Source organism: Eleutherodactylus coqui, chromosome 2 (genome assembly GCF_035609145.1).
Source record: "Eleutherodactylus coqui strain aEleCoq1 chromosome 2, aEleCoq1.hap1, whole genome shotgun sequence".
NCBI lineage: Eukaryota > Metazoa > Chordata > Amphibia > Anura > Eleutherodactylidae > Eleutherodactylus > Eleutherodactylus coqui.
Window position 1 is genome coordinate 277015459 of NC_089838.1, and position 16330 is coordinate 277031788.

The window sequence follows — 16330 nt, forward strand, 5'->3', positions numbered from 1 at the left end:
TGGGGCTAAAATAGGGGACACTATTACTACTAGGGCTACTGTGGGGGTCGCTATTACTACTGGGGCCACTGTGGGGGTCACTATTACTACTGAGGCCACTGTGGGGGTCACTATTACTACTGGGGCTAATATAGGGGTCACTATTACCACTGAGTCCCTTCTGTATGTGGAGATACCTCAAGCTAACTTATGTTTACATGTGCAGAGATGCTGCAAAATGTCTGTAGCGGAAATTTCTGCAGCAAATTCTGCAACACTCCTACATCAAAAAAACATTTTGACTGGAAATTAGTTGCGTACCCACAGCTGATTTCATACTATGCGACACTCCCCTTCACCTCCTCCGAAGGCTTCCCGCTGTCAACGCTCATGGCTTCCGGTTCCCAGCAGCCTGGTCAGGTGAGGCCCCTAGAGGCCACTGGGAACAGGAAGCCAAAGAGTGCTGACAGTGGTTAACCGAGGAGGAAGTGAGGGAGAGGACCACAAAGTATGAAGTCAGCTGTGGGTACACGGCTGATTTCCAGTCAAAATCCACACCAATGGTGCAGATTTGGACTGTTTTTCGGATGCAGAAATGCTGTGGAATTTGTAATTTTTGAAACGGCCCTGTACATTTTATAATGCAGAGGTAAAATCATGCGTTGTAATAGGCCCCGCCCCTTGACCACACCCCTTTGTCCTGCTTTGACCCTTAGCGAAATCTGGTCACCTTAGGTTAAATCCACTATAATTGTGCACAGTCTTCATAACAGCAAATGATAACACACTTACTTTCCTACACTTCTATAATAGAAAAGTTCAACAGTAGTAATTAAACTTTAGTTCATGGTAAACAACCCGAAGTCACCTCAGTATGTATAAAGCAGTCTTTTAGGGTCTATTAGTTAAAGAGCCAGGATCGCTAAAGAGATGGGATTTCACATTCCTTCATCTTCAAACCAATATCCATTCCCAAAATTACAGTAGACTGCCACTAGATATCACTAGTGGTTAAGCTGAAAGTATAGCTTTTCTAGTGCCAGTTGGGTGAACCATCTATACCTAGAGAGGAGGGATTAAAATAGTCATCCTCATAGGCTACTATAAAGGGACCTTTGGTGGACAAATGCACACAAAAATAGAGCATGTTGAATTTTTTTTTGCGCGAACTTTGATATTTGTGCATACATTCGTCTGTTTAAGCCCTCATACTACAAGCGTTTACTTCACCATAGACTCAGGATTAGCTGCACAGCATTTGACTTGGTGTCTAAAACCCCATACCCACAAGATTAAAGAGCCGTTTCCAGCTCTCAGACAGGAACCAGCTCCCATCATTGACATAAAAGTCCCATTTCTTCATGACTGACACATGACTATCAGGAAGGAGTTACAACCAGATACTGGATACAGCAGAGCTGACTATGGACCACTTCCATATCCTCATTCTATCTATAAAGGCAGATGACAAACCCAACATTCGAGTCAACTGCATTCTACAAAATCCAAAACACATATGACAATTCTTGTGGCCTTACAAAGCAAACATATAACCATTAGTGACCCATAATAGACAGATCAGAGTCCGTAGAACATAGAGCCTGAATGTTCCTTACCTCGCTGTCTTCTTCTGGCGGTGGGGGAGGCGCTTTGATCATCTTAATAAAGGAAATTTAGAATTAGTGACCCTCATTACACACATGTAATAAACTTCAGTTTAGTTAATGATGACATTTAACCCCTTGAGTGGCGGGTTTCCTACCACCCTGTCGTGCCCACAAGGGCAGGTTTTTTAAAATGGTCTAATCATTGAATTTCAACTAATTTTGCAGTTGCGTCTCAAGAGCCATAACTTTTTCATTTTTCCATTGACATGGCCATATAAGGGCTTGTTTTTTGCGGGACAAGTTGTGATTTTTTAAACAGGGAAGAGCAAAAAAAGAAATGGGGAAAAAAGAAAAAAAGGGGCCATGTCATTAAGGGGTTAAATAATGCATTAACTTCCTTCTCTGGGTCATTACGATGCATGGATACCACATGTGTAATTTTATTTTTGATTTTTTACAAAGATAAGGGAGACAAGTGTTTTTATAATTTTTTTTATAATTTTTTTACTTTATTTTTATTTTTTTAATTTTTTTTGTCCCTTTAGGGGACTTCCACAGGGACCCATCAGGACCCCTGATCACATTCCGGGGGTCCGATGGTGACAGCCCTTTACATGCTGCAGTGACAGCCCTTTACATACTGCAGTCACATAGACTGCAGCATGTAAAGGGTTAACACAGCAGAGATCGGAGGTTTTCTCTGATCTCTGCTGTAAGAGCTGGTACCTAGCTGTCCTCTGACAGCCAAGCACCAAGCTCTCCCTGCCACAGAGACCATCGGCTGGCTTCTGACAAGCCGATGGTCTCTATGGCAACCTGTAAACAAAGCAGGAGATTGCCGGCATATCGGCAATATCTTCTGCTGGTTTTTCAAAGCCCTTGCACTGCTCTGTGTGGGTCTGTGCAGGCAGAGCACACAGCCACAGCTTGTGGCATTGTGCTCTGCAGCTCCCATAGTGATACATAGCCCGGAAATCTTCCGGGCTATGTCGCTATGAGCAGTGGAGCTCGTCCCGGAAAATTTCCGGGCGTGCCACTCAAGGGGTTAATGGTTCATTTTTGCATTTTTTGCTACTTACATAAAATATTTAGAGAATGTCATCATATGACACATCCGTACATCTACGGAAAGCCATGTATAGGCTCATGCAAATGGAAAAGTCGTGTGCAAATACTGCTCAATCTCAAATGGAGTCCCTACGTCACCATATTCAATGCATAGCTATAGGGGATATATAGATAGTGGCCAGTGGGGTTCAAAGGCCCTGTTCCATATAAGAAGACACCAATATTATAACTGACACATGATACGTTGGCACAATTTTTACATTGGGGCCCAGACTTCAGGTTACACCTGTGACTCTGTATGATGCTGCGCTGAGGCACTGTATTCCTCCATAGTACACTGAGGCACACAAATATAGAGTATGGGCCCATGGCAGACTATGGGCACAGTTTTACACATCTGTAGCAAAAATGGCCATAGTCAAGTTTTCATTTTAGCTATATGCAGTTTTTTGGCGTGATAGGTATGTGAGGGATCAGCGTCTCGAAAATGATGTGCAGATGTAGCGAGGTTTAACTTGACACTTAATGCATGAAATACATTTCGGCACAGAAACTTTTTGCCATTTCAATAGCTTTTTAATGGCTTCTGTTCTGATAAGATGACTTGCTGCAGCAAGTTTTCAGAATTGAGTTAAACTTTACTACACACACAAAGAACTGTTCATTAGGAAGAATAGAACTTGAGCTCTGACTCAAGCTGCCCCTCAGGCAATCAGAAGACCCCTAGAGACAGGACTGGATCTCATCACTCGTCTCCCAGACACGCTCCGCAGCGCAGCACCTGGCCGGGTGTCTGAATGTCAGTCTAGGTTTTCTTAACATGTCAGATTTCCAGGGACTTTCATTGGATCAGTCAAGCCTTAAACTGCAGCAATTATCCATTACCCTGAGCCCCGTGCTTGTATTCAGTGGACTGACACATTCGTGAGTTGTAACTGTACGCTTCATTTCACTTTTAGGCCGTTTTCACGAGGCCGAGAAAATTACGCGAGATTTGTACGTTGCGAGGCGAACAAATCTTGCACGAATATAAACCTATTCTTTTGACAAATGGGTGTTTAAAACAAAAACGATTCGCATCCGCAGGGACATCGCACGTTGGCGAGCACGATATTGGGCTCAGTTTCACGCCCCAATACCGCACTTGCCCACGTGAAATTAACTTGGCTTTGGAGCAAATCTGCAGCAGATGCCTGCCAGCACACATGCGAATTTCTACTGCGGATTTCCACGAGTGGGAAAAAAATTGCGGCATCTATTTTACAGCGGATTTACGCCGCAGGAGGGCTCCATTGATAACAAAGAATGGAGATCGCGGAAGTCTGCGTGGAAAAACACGATCACTCACTGGCACTTTTTTGTTTTGAATTGCGGTGCTCCCACGGCATAAATTCGCAGGCATATTCCGCATCGCTCATGGGTATGACCCCTAAGCCTGCAAATAGCGAAGAATGGAGGTTATGCAGGGGACCAGAGTCGCCTCTAGAGGTCGCGGTGCATTGTGAGACCACGGTATACCATGCTAGCAGGGTGTTTCATTTAACGTACCTTGAAAAAGACCAATAGTCGCTTTAATAATTGCTGAAAGGAGCAATTATGGGCGCCTGTCAGCCCATGTAGGCATGACCCCCGACAGGGCACTGAACGAGAAGTACCCTGTAGTTGCTAGTCGTACCATTCCTGCTTGCTAAGATGGACTGACCACAAAGTGACTTCTCGCTCTGTGTAAACAGGAGTCACTCAATCTTGTGCGGTCTTTAAGGCCGTTCATACACACAACGATTATCGTACAAAATTCGTTTAAACGAGCGAAAGTGAGCGATAATTGGTATATGTGAAAGCAAAACTATCGCTCACTTGTCGTTAGTGGTTGTTCAAGCTGACTTTCCTGCCAGCTTAAAAGACTCCATTAGCACTCGCCAGGCCAATCAACTATTGATGATCTATCCTGATGATAGGTCATCTATAGTATTTCACTAGAAACTCCCTTTAAGGGCTCTTTCACATGGGCATATGCATTTTTACGTTCGCCCGCTGGCGACGTAAAAATGCAGAAATGGATGCACAAATCTAAAGTTTGTGTGCCCGTTCAGACGGCCCGAGCCAAGTGCATATACACCAAGCCCGCAATGCCGTCTCTTGGCAAGGGGAGGAGGCGGGACGGGGCGGGAGCTAGTATGCTAAGCAGCCGCTGACGTATTCCGGCCAGAAAGATAGTTCCAGGACTATGTTTTCTGGCCGACGTAAAAGCGCCTGCTGCTATATTGGCCTGGCCGGGCGCTTTTACGCTGTGGGAATATGCCCATCTGAACTGATGCATTGGAATCCAATGCATCAGCTAGTAGCGTATATCGGATGGCTGTGAAAACAGCGGCCAATATACGCTCATGTGAATGAAGCCTTAAGAGAACTATAGCTTTTTAATGGGTTAAGATAAGATAACTTTCTGTTTGCCATCACAATCAAGCTAGAATTTGCTGCATCAGTAGACTTTTCAATAATGTGGTAAAGAATTTATAATTTGATATACATTTAATCACCTGTTGTTTAGTCACAAAAGATCCCTATCATTATAAAGACATAAGAACAAAGTTTAGTAACCACTCACAGCAACTTTAATTTAATTTTTTTTAGTTTTCATAAATTGGCATACTTTTTCCAACTAGTAGAAGTAAGTGGCTAAAGTGTACAAAAATATATTTGCATGAAGTTACATTTTAATTACAGTTGCAAATTCTAGTTTATGGTGTCCCTCAAGGTTCTGTCCGGTGACCGTTCGGTTTTGTATCTATACCAGGCAGAGGCGTAACTTGAAGCTCCTGGGCCCCAATGCAAAACCTGTAATAGGGCCCCTAACTATAATGCTTTTTTCATAGTACTGGGCTCCCTATATGGAGAAGAGAGGCCTTATGGGCCCCCTAAGGCTCCTGGGCCCGGGTGCAACCGCATCCCCTGCACCCTCTATAGTTACGCCCCTGATACCAGGAGAGCTCATGCAATCCCATGGCTTTCAGTAACACCTTTACATTGAGGACATTCAAGTCTACCTTTCTGGTCTAGATGTTACTTCTCTACTATCCAGAATCCCAAAGTGTCTGTCAGCTATATCCCCCTTCCTGCCTCTTCTCCCGCTTTCCGAAACTCAACGTGGAGAAAACTGAACTCATCATCATTCCTCTATGTCACTCAACACCACCGCCAGACTTATTAATCACAGTCACAGTCTACACATTTTCCCCAGTTCAAGAAGATTACTGCCTCAGGGTAAACTTTCATTCTGCCTTGTCCTTCAAACCACAGACAACAAAGCTTTCCATCTCTTGCCACCTCCAACTCAAAAACATCTCCCCCAATCCGTTCATTCCTCAAGCTCAAGTCAATAAAAATGCTAGTTCATGCCCTCATCATCTTCTGCCAAGACGACTCCAACACCTCTGTGGCCTCCCTCCTCTTGCACCCCTTCAAACCACTTTCAACTCTGCTGCCTGCTTCATCCACTTCTCCCCTTACTCCTCTACCTTTCTTCTCTGCCAATTCCATCATTGGCTACACATTGCCCATCAAAGTCAGTTCAAAATATTAACCCCTTAATGACGCTGCCCTTTTTTTTCATTTTCATTTTTTCCTCCCACATTTTAAAAAATCGTAACTTCTTTGGGGGATTTAAATGCCGCTGTCAGAAATGACAGTGGCATTTAAAGGGTCAACAGCTCCGACGAGCCACGCGGGTGTCGGCTGTAAGAAACAGCCGGCAACCATGATGTATGGAGGGAGATTGTTGTGCGTTCTCCCTTCATACCGTCAAGGGGTCAATGACTTACAAGGCTGTCCACAACCTCTCCGCTTTATACATCTCTGACCTAATATCCTGATTCACAACCTAAAAATCTCTGCATCCTTTGAGGGATCAGATAGGTCTACATCACTAATATATGATCCTAGCGCTACCTCCCCGAAGTAGTTAGCTTTTATAACAGTAATTTAAAGTAGATTTACGGGATGTGTGTCATATGTAGAGAAGTAGGATTTCCTGGCTTAGTAGAAGGATAAGTTGATGATTCTTCACCGCAATAGATGCTGTTTATACAGAGGCGACCAGCAACATTACAACACTGGATGCAAGAACACAATTGAGGTTAAGCACATTCCACCCGCACAGGGTCACATCAGGTCCCTGTAATATAATGTGCCGATGAGATCTGACACTTACCACAGTGCAGCACAGAGGCCAGAACCACCAGAGCAGGGCCAGGACCAACAGGAGGAATAAGATGAGGAGGGCGATAGCCAAGATGGTCCCATCTGCCTGTAGGACATAATAGCATATTGAATTCTCATTGGATGATGAGTCTTGCATTTTCATATATCAATTATTCTGAATATGTCATTTAGATTTAGGTTATTTATCCACTTGTCTTTAACTTTGTCATTGGTGCCAATCTGTAGCATGACTGCTGGATCCCCACCAGCCCTGCCCAATAATCAATTAACCCAATCCGCATTGTCAAATATCAAGAAGACAACATACCATTCAACATTCCTGGTCTTTGTGACAGATTGCCCTGGCTGTCCCCCTAATGATTGAGTCCCCCATTACTAGGACCTGTCTAGCCTGCCCTGTGCTCCTATTCCCCTTCTTGCTGGCAGTCAAACGCCATGCTCTGCTGCTGCAGTGCTAATCCAGTAATGGCATTGCCCTCATCTTCCAACTTTGCTAACTTGTTGGGGTGTGCCAGTTCAGGTCTAGCTTCCCTGGATCTCTTCCTTCTACCTGTCACCCAGCTAGCTGTCTGATCATCCTGCACTCCCATACTACCATCCACCCCTATATCTACCCCAGTGAGTGCCTGCTCAGTGAGCAGCAAACTCCTTTCCATGTTGCCAGTCAATCTCAGTGTTGCAAGCTGTGCATTTAGATCCAAGATCTGGGCTTCCAAATTCGCAACATGCATTTTATGCAGCAGTATGCACCCCTGAACAGCTGTTCAAGGACTGCATGCATAGGACAAGATGTACACTGGACGGCATTTTCGATCATGGAGCATATTCTAAATAGACTCATAGACTGGTAGAGTTGGAAGGGACCTCCAGGGTCATCGGGTCCAACCCCCTGCTCACTGCAGGATTTACTAAATCATCCCAGACAGATATTTGTCCAGCCCAAATAGGGATGTACTGATAGATTAGATAAAAGTAATATGTGCAAAAATTCAAATAGATAAGCAGTAAATAATTAAGGGACTCTTCAAGAATCTGTGAATCCAAATTCACTGAACCCAAGTCACACACTTAAGAATACAGCACACACTCAGTTCAAACATTCACTTATTTTTGCTTTGCATGGCACTTATCTGTAATACTTCTGCTATTCCCCTGTTTGTAAAGTAATTATATTTTACTCTTGGTATACAGTACAATGCTTGAGATGTAGGATAAGTTTTGCAATAGCTCCACTAAACTAGTGCCACATCTACAGTATCCTTGAGTGTTCTCTGGATCTAATTTAGCTTATTCCATAAAAGGTATCAAGTTTAGCAAAGCTGAGTTTTTGAGATGAAGCCATCATTTATCATTTGGCAGAACTCCCAAAGATATTACCATAATTATTGTGGTTTTACAAAGGATTTAAGGTAAATCTAATGGATAATGTTAAAGGGGTTAAAAGAAGATGCCTCAGCACTCTTACACATTTAATACCTGAATATAATCGCATCATTATTCTATGAGTATATACTAACCACATAAAACTGCCAGTTCTTTAGTACATATTTTGATCAAAACATGTTGGACCATCTGCCACGTCTAGGTGACCATAATTCGGATGGGCAACTAACTAACAGACACCTCTCTTTGGGCTTAAATCTTTAAATGGGTTCAGAGTAAGGATGTTAGGCTACATACTTTAATTAAGAAGGTGAACAAATATAGCAAATAACAAGAGTGCCGAGTAGAGATGAGCGAGTATACTCGCTAAAGGCAATTGCTCGAGCGAGCATTGCCTTTAGAGAGTATCTCCCCGCTCGAGACTGGGGGAGATGAGTAGCGGCTGTCAGCAGGAGGGAGCGGGGGGGGGGGGGGAGGGAGAGAGGGAGAGAGAGATCTCCCCTCCGTTCCACCCCGCTCTCCCCTGCAGCTCCGTGCCCGCTGCCGACACCTGAACCTTCCGTCTCGAGCAGGGGAGATACTCGCTAAAGGCAATGCTCGCTCGAGCAATTGCCTTTAGCGAGTATACTCGCTCATCTCTAGTTCTGAGGCATGCGTAAAAGTGATTTGTGTAAGGGCCCATTAACACGGATAAATTTCCTGTCCCTGTATTTGATAGACAGCACACAGACACATTATAGCCAATAAGGCTACAGACATGGGCAATGTTTTTTACATGGCCTGCATGAAAAAAATTGCAACATTTCCTATTTTGTTCCATATCACAGACCAGAATTAGACATGCAGCGTCCACTACCCATGAGTATTGGACAGCACATGGATGTGTGTTCATGTGCTGTCCGATGCAAGTTGCACCTAAGAATCTCAGGGGCAACTCGCATACACTCATGTGAATAAGTCCTTAGAGTTTTAAGCAATGATTGTTCAATACTTGTTTGCTGAGTTATCGTTTATAGGGGTGATCTCCATACAAATGTGTTTGCAAGTGGTTCAAATGCGAAGGATCGTGACTTTACACCAGACGAATTTTGATCAACCAACAACTATTTTCAGGTGAGCTGAAAAGGAATCACTAGTAACGAGTGAGCAAATTACTGCTCAGTGCCCTGTCAGAGGCCGCATGAACACGGGACAACCATTGGCCAAATTAGCTGTTTCTAGCAATTATTTAGAAGATAATCGTCTAGTGTAAAAATACTGAATTTATTTTTTTGCTTTTTCATTTGTGGTTACCTCCATATCTGTTGTGCACCCTGTTCACACATCTGTTCTAAGACTTTTAATTAGACCATATAGCCTGGTATCCTACATTGCTGGATCCATTTGGAGATTTAGGCCCAAACAAAGATATCTATTAGCATTAGGACATGTCTGAAAGCAATAGTCACCTGGATGTGGTAGATGGGCCCACATGTTTTGATCATAATATGCCCTAAGAACCTTACATTTCTATACAGCTGGTATATAAAACAGCTATGCAATTTTATTCAGATATTACATGTGTAAGAGTGCTGAAGCGCGTGTTTTTTGCTACTGTATTGTCTAGCTTACGTGCACCTGGTCATTTAATTTATTTGTAGGACGTGCTGACTGAATCTGCTTTTCGTTATGTTAAATAGGTTCTCGTCAGAATACTACTGTCATAGCAATCAGTGATCGCTGCGCGCCTCTCTTCCTGCCAGACAGCGGACTTTGCCAGAGAAAATCGCGCTCATTCATTCGCTCTGCTGCAGTCACTGCCGAAAAAAATGTAGTATTACATAGCCGCCGTTCAGATAAATGGTTGTCCATGTAAAACAAGGGCTGCCAAAATCTGCCTAATAGGAGGCACCCTTGTAGCAGAAGCCCATTCTATTATGGACTGGGGATATCTTCATGGGACAACCCCATTTTAAATCATCAAGTCTGTATGAAGAATGACCACATATATTTACACAAGAGCAAAGCTTGTTGTGTCGATCTAGCCAAAAACGCTACACGGTTTCAAGACAACTAATGTTTATTTCTGCTGTGAACATTGGGCGGGCATCATAATGGCGTATATAAAGCAGTGAAATTAGGCAAAAAAGATAAATTAGTCTGTGATCGTAGATGATCCAATAGAGATTATTGTATCTAGAGCACAGGAACACCTGGATTTGCTGTTATTTGATGTCCTTACATTGGACAGCATATCCTTCAGACATAGAACTTAGTCTAAAGCACAAGACTCCACATCGAGACATCCGTCTCTCCATTTATTGTTCCAAGATGTCTTGGAACTCTTCCAGCCCTGCCTTGCATCACTGCGTCTACTTCATTATAACACATTTATAACAAAGGTTCGCAAATCAAAAAGAATTCCTACATGTTTAGTGTCCCTTTATTGCTGAGTCTGTATGGAAAAAGGGATTAAAACCCACATAAGAAAACAGATTAAGGAAATGTACACAGAAGAGGACTGACTGTGACTTGTGAATGTCTAAGCTAATTTGATTTTAATCCTCGTCGTGCTAGACTGAGCTGCAGTGCACGAAAAGGTTACAGAGACAATCCCTGGAGGACCAGAAAAGAAATAAAGCTAAATAAAACTTTGATGATGTCATTGGTTCAGAAATATATTGTGAAAATTCACAAGAAATAAGGGAAACTATATTTAAAGCAACCCTCCGGTCTGGGACAAACAAAGATGGCCGCACTACTTCTCTGACTACCTGATGCACTCTGTGCATTAGTATGGATCATTAGTCGAAGACACTACATGATGTGTTGAATGGCCAGGACTGTCCATGTGATCAGTACTGGCCAGTCAGAGCAGCATGTGATGTCTTAGACCACATGTATCAAACTCAACCAAATATCATTTCTTTTCTTCCACCTACGCATGGTATGGCTTCTCCTTGAGTCATTGACAGAAGGGCCGAATATCATTTCTTCCACCTGTGTATGGTACGACTGCTTCTTAAGTAATAGACAGAGGTTATTGCTATATTATAGAATCTTTAAGCTCTGTCCATGACTCAAGAAGCAGATGCACCATGCACAGGTGGAAGAAAAGAAATGATATTCGAGCCACGGGCCATGAGTTTGACACCCCTGTCTTAGACTAATGGTGCATATTAATGTACAGAGTGCATCAGGTAGTCAGAGACGTGGTTTGGCCATCTTTGTTTGTTCAAGACTGGAAGGTCCCTTTGTAGGGAAGTTGTAGATGCATCATTTAAAAATAGGTAATTTAATGGTTCCCTAGGGAAAAGTAAGTGACAAATGACCTTACAGTTGTTCCAAAAGTTTCAATTTGGCTCCTACCTAGATGAGCTTAAGACTCGCCGTATTAGAGATTAATTTGCCGATTCACAGTTGAAACATCTAGAGATAGTAAAATTGATGGTCGATTTCAATGTTGAACTTAATGAACTGAATTCCAAAATTGCTATGTAAATATATAAGGTCCGTACTGAGAATCTAAAATAGTGCATTGGAATTGGGCAGGAAGAGAAGACTGTGTACTGCGTACTCGAAAATGCAAGATTTTAGTTGGTGAAGAGAGGAGAGGGTCCATTTGGGCTCTATGTAAGGATGGTCTTTCCATATGACCTCATAAACACTATAGAGTACGGATCCTGTGTAATGGGGGTGCCATAACCCCCACTGCAGAGATTTGGGTGTTGAGCTTGATTGTGTGGTTATATTTCACCTTATGAAAAGTATTATAAGATATGTCTCATGAAGCGCTTGCGATATTGGTTCCCTTGTTGTGATGAGAAGTCACATGGTAGGAGGGAATAAAAGGAATTGCAGCATAAGGTGGCCATGTAGTAGAGTGGGAGCAGAAAATGTGCTTCTGTCTCCAGGTAGACAGTGAAGGATGCAGTTCCTATGAGCCAAAATTTGCACTCAGTGCAGTTGGTGGAGGGACCAAACACTTATCAACGTCTAGCCTCTCACTAGTGACAACCTCTCTTCCCCGGCAGGAACCAATATTGCAGCTGCCAAAAGTTGTGTTGCAATTGTTCCTAGTAAAGTTAGTGTGCCAGCATCAAAATATCATCTGCTGATCTGTCTCGTAAACCATAGCTGTTAAGAACCCGGTGCTCCTCAAACCTCGTGCAATTCCGAACCGCCACCCTCAGACCCAGCATACCAGAGGTATGTGAAGGCAACATCTATATGCATCCCACCTGCAGTTGACTGATGCATCGATCCTGAGGGGTGGTTTTGACCTGTATGGAGGCACTCCACATGGCACAGCATTCTTCCCTAGAAAGGGTTAACCTCAAATATTCCTCCTAAGTATTTACTGGCAGTGGCTTCCTGAATAAAGTTTGCAGTCACAGCTAAGTTGCTGCGGCTCAAGTTCGTTTTCTTTATTCCAGATGTGTCACAAAATAAAAACACAACACGAAAGACATACTCAGTGGGAGGTTCAGTGTGGTGGCAAAATAGTTCTTTGTCACTGAGTTTTGCAGCACAGAACCCTACAGAAAATGTTGCATGAAAATATACCCCTAGTTGACCATAGACGTTAGATAGTTGTCATAGAATCCTGATGGTCTCCAACAACAGTGCAATATGTTACGTGACGGCCCAACTTCCCCAGATGTTGGAGGAAACAAGGGCCGGATAGCCTGGATTATAATTAGTCCAATTCTTTGATTACCCCAGAGATAAGCTGTGCTAGAGATGTCTGGCAGTGACTTGTCCGCCCACCCCATCGAAATAACATGTACAGTCAGCTGAGTCCAACATAATGGGAACAGTCAGGGAACGTTCCTAATTAGTCTATGGGCAGATTAAAGAGGTTGGTTTAAAAATCCAGAGGAGCATAAGGATAAAGAAGTTCTTTCTAGCATCCCTCTCTAGGGAACTTGACACATCCGTGCATTACATGGCTGAATGACCAATCCATTGATTCCAATGACGGTAATGTAATGCTTTATGTCCTCTATGGCAGTAGAAGAAATAAACCCCTTTTTTGGAGGATGGGAGCATTTCTTGAAGTCTACAGTCAAATATTGGGTTTTTCATAGAGTGATATCATATGACTAGGTTATATTGGTTGTATTACGTATTTGCTGTACTAGTCTGTGTGCTGTAAACTATGTAGAACACCTGTTCAAAAATATGTAGACAACCAAAAAAAATCCTATGCAAATCTAGATTTTCTCATTGTTAATGGAGTTGCTCCCAGGGCAGATGCCCCCTTAAGACCCAGAAGGTTGAAGGCTATTCTGGGACTTTAACTGTTGATGATTTATCCTCAGGATTGGATTTCAATAGTTGATTACCAGGCATCCGTGCTGATCAGATGATCCTCCTGCCCACTGTCAGCACAGCGGGCCAGACATCATCATTAGTGGTCAGGGTCAGAAGTGTAAAAGCTGGCTTCACTTCCATTAAAATCAATGGCAGCAATGCCTCCTATTATACTTCCAACTCCTCATTGAGGTCAGAGCTAGAAGTGTAATAGCGGGCATTGCTCCCATTGACTTCAAGCTGGTCATTATACTTCCTGCACTGATCCTGAGTGATGGACTATTGATGACCTGGGGATAGATCATCAATAGTAAGAGTCCCGGAATACCCCTTTAAGGCGTATTTTATCCGATGTAACAACTCAAAGCCTAAAATATTTATTTTCGTTCTGCAAATAATAAGATGGATGATATTGGTCACATTATCTCATGCAGGCAACTGTCGTGATTCTGTTACTTACACAATGTGTGCTGGTAATGATGACAGAACTGGAGATGAAGCTCAGGCCATCATTCATGCTGACATAGAGGGTAGCTGTCCTGGGAACACAAAGCAGAAAACATTGCTAATCAGATCTGGAATTTGCATTTTCTTTAACTGTCCAAACTGCTAACTATGTTTCTATTGACTCGCTCTTGATGAACATATTTGTCCTCTCGATGTGCACATGTACTGACCGTAGAATAGAAGTGGTGGCCAAAATTGGGTTCTGTTAATTGTGCACTGTCAGTACTCGTAGGACAGATGTAATATATGCATAAGAAAACATGAAATCTGGCCAGTCGAATACCGTTGATGTAGTGAGCGGTAATAACAAGGGGGCGTCCTCTACATCTAGAGGGAAGAAGCTTTCTACACCGACATAGAAGGGGTATTCTTTACTGTAAGAGCAGTGAGACGATGGAACTCCTATTGCCAGAATTGGAGTCAAGGAGGAATTTATGAATTTATTTCCCATAAATGAGGAAAATTAGCTTCTACCCCACTGGAGTTTTCACCTTCCTCTGGATCAACATTAGAAGGGGGGAGTTATAAGAGGCTAAACACTATGGACATATGCCTTTGTTCAGCCTAACATACTATGTAACATAACCCCAGTATATCTATATAACAGATCAGTTCGGTTACTTGTCTCTTACATGCCAACTTCTTCTAAAACAGGTGCAGAGCAAAGCAGATACTTGTCTTCCACAACAATAGGCTTCTGGTCTATAGGACAAACAGAAAATCAGATATGTGATAGAGGTAGGCTACAAGTAAGTATAATGCAACCCTGTTTAGCTTTAAGTGGTTGTCCCAAACCCTTACTATTGATGACCTATCCTCAGGATAGATCATCAATAGTTGATCAGCAGGGGTTCGCCACTCAGGATCACTGTTGAGCAGCTGATCACTGGGCTGTTGTCAGTGTGGACAGCGCTGTGAATATTGCAGTAGCCAGGTTTGGTACTACAGCCACAGCTCCCATTGAATTCAACCAGGCTGCTGCAATATGAACAGTGCTCTCTGCTTCTAGCACTGTCTGCACTCACAGCGGCTGACTGACGGAGGTCCTGAGTGGTGGACTGCCACTGATCAACTATTGATGACCTATCCCGAGGTTAGTAAAAGGAGAAGAGGAACATTCTATATGCAGGAGTCTCAATAATGCTCAAAAGGTAAATGTAGGTGATCCACTCACCGGATACAGTTCTGCTCGTGGCACAGCTTGCAAGGGCACCTGTCAGCTGCAGCCAGACAGGTGGTAAACCCTCTGTCAGCAATAGAAGTAAGAATTAAGAAGGACAGCACAGCACTGCTAAGGTAAGGAGGAGAAGTCCAAGAAGTGCGTAAAACCAACTTTGTTCTGTTAGCAGGGCAACGCATTTCAGAAGCAGAACACTGTATTCCTTAGGCCGCTGCTGAAATGCGTTGTCCTGTTATCAGAATAAAGTTGGTTTTACCCACTTTTGGACTTCAGCAGCTCTGTGCAACCTCCTTCTTCATTCTTGCTACTATTAACCATTTTTCAATCCAATTTTGGATTCAGGATTTCCTAAAGGCTTTCTCTTTTTGCTGTCATACAACGGTGCCATCTGCTGGCTAAAGCCAGTGTATGTGCGCCAGAGAGGCTCCAACAGCGGAGTGGCTGGCAATAGACGGTAAGAATACCCTGTTGGACGTCTTCTGACATTGGAGCTGTACAAGCTTCAATCAGAATGTAGGAAGACGTCAGACAGTGGATTGGAAAGGGTTAATAGCAAAAGTCCCCTTGAAGGTATGATAAGTCTGATTTTGCCATGATAAAAACCATGGCCATCCGATGCAGGGCTAATGTAATATTACATGGTGACCATTCCAATGAATGGCTGTCCATAAAATACCGGCAAGAGCAGCTGGAGCGGTCTTCATATATATATATATATATATATATATATATATCATGAATAACACATTAAGAGCTTTTAGACAAATTTTTTTGCAAAGACCCTTTTTAATATGAAAGAAGAGATATCATTAGGAAAGAAACATATACTTACGGAGGGAAATTGTATCATTGATTCTAAAACTGCAGAGAACTCGATCCACATTCCGGGCGTATCGGAATCCGTTCCCCCTTACAACCACTTGAAAGGACTCTGCAAGCAGATGATGTAAATCACACACATATATTTCTTTGTTCTCACTGCTATCCTTCAGACTTTCCTCTAGCCAAACATTATTGTCTAGCGCAACCTCTCTGCCCTCATATTCTTTTTGTTGATTGTTGGCCTACAGTCATTTATGGAATGTGAGCG

The 16330-nt window shown here is 43.0% G+C and overlaps 1 protein-coding gene across 1 annotated transcript in view; it reads right to left on the reverse strand.

Annotated features, from left to right (window-relative positions):
- Positions 1 to 16330, reverse strand: part of ANTXR1 (ANTXR cell adhesion molecule 1) — a 222201-nt gene that overhangs the window by 118742 nt on the left and 87129 nt on the right. The window contains exons 10-14 of the mRNA XM_066593054.1: positions 16073 to 16171; positions 14693 to 14762; positions 14014 to 14092; positions 6865 to 6960; positions 1596 to 1637 (exon numbers count right to left, since the gene is read on the reverse strand). Of these exons, the coding sequence (XP_066449151.1) occupies positions 1596 to 1637; positions 6865 to 6960; positions 14014 to 14092; positions 14693 to 14762; positions 16073 to 16171 (386 nt within the window). The remainder of the gene's footprint in view (positions 1 to 1595; positions 1638 to 6864; positions 6961 to 14013; positions 14093 to 14692; positions 14763 to 16072; positions 16172 to 16330) is intronic.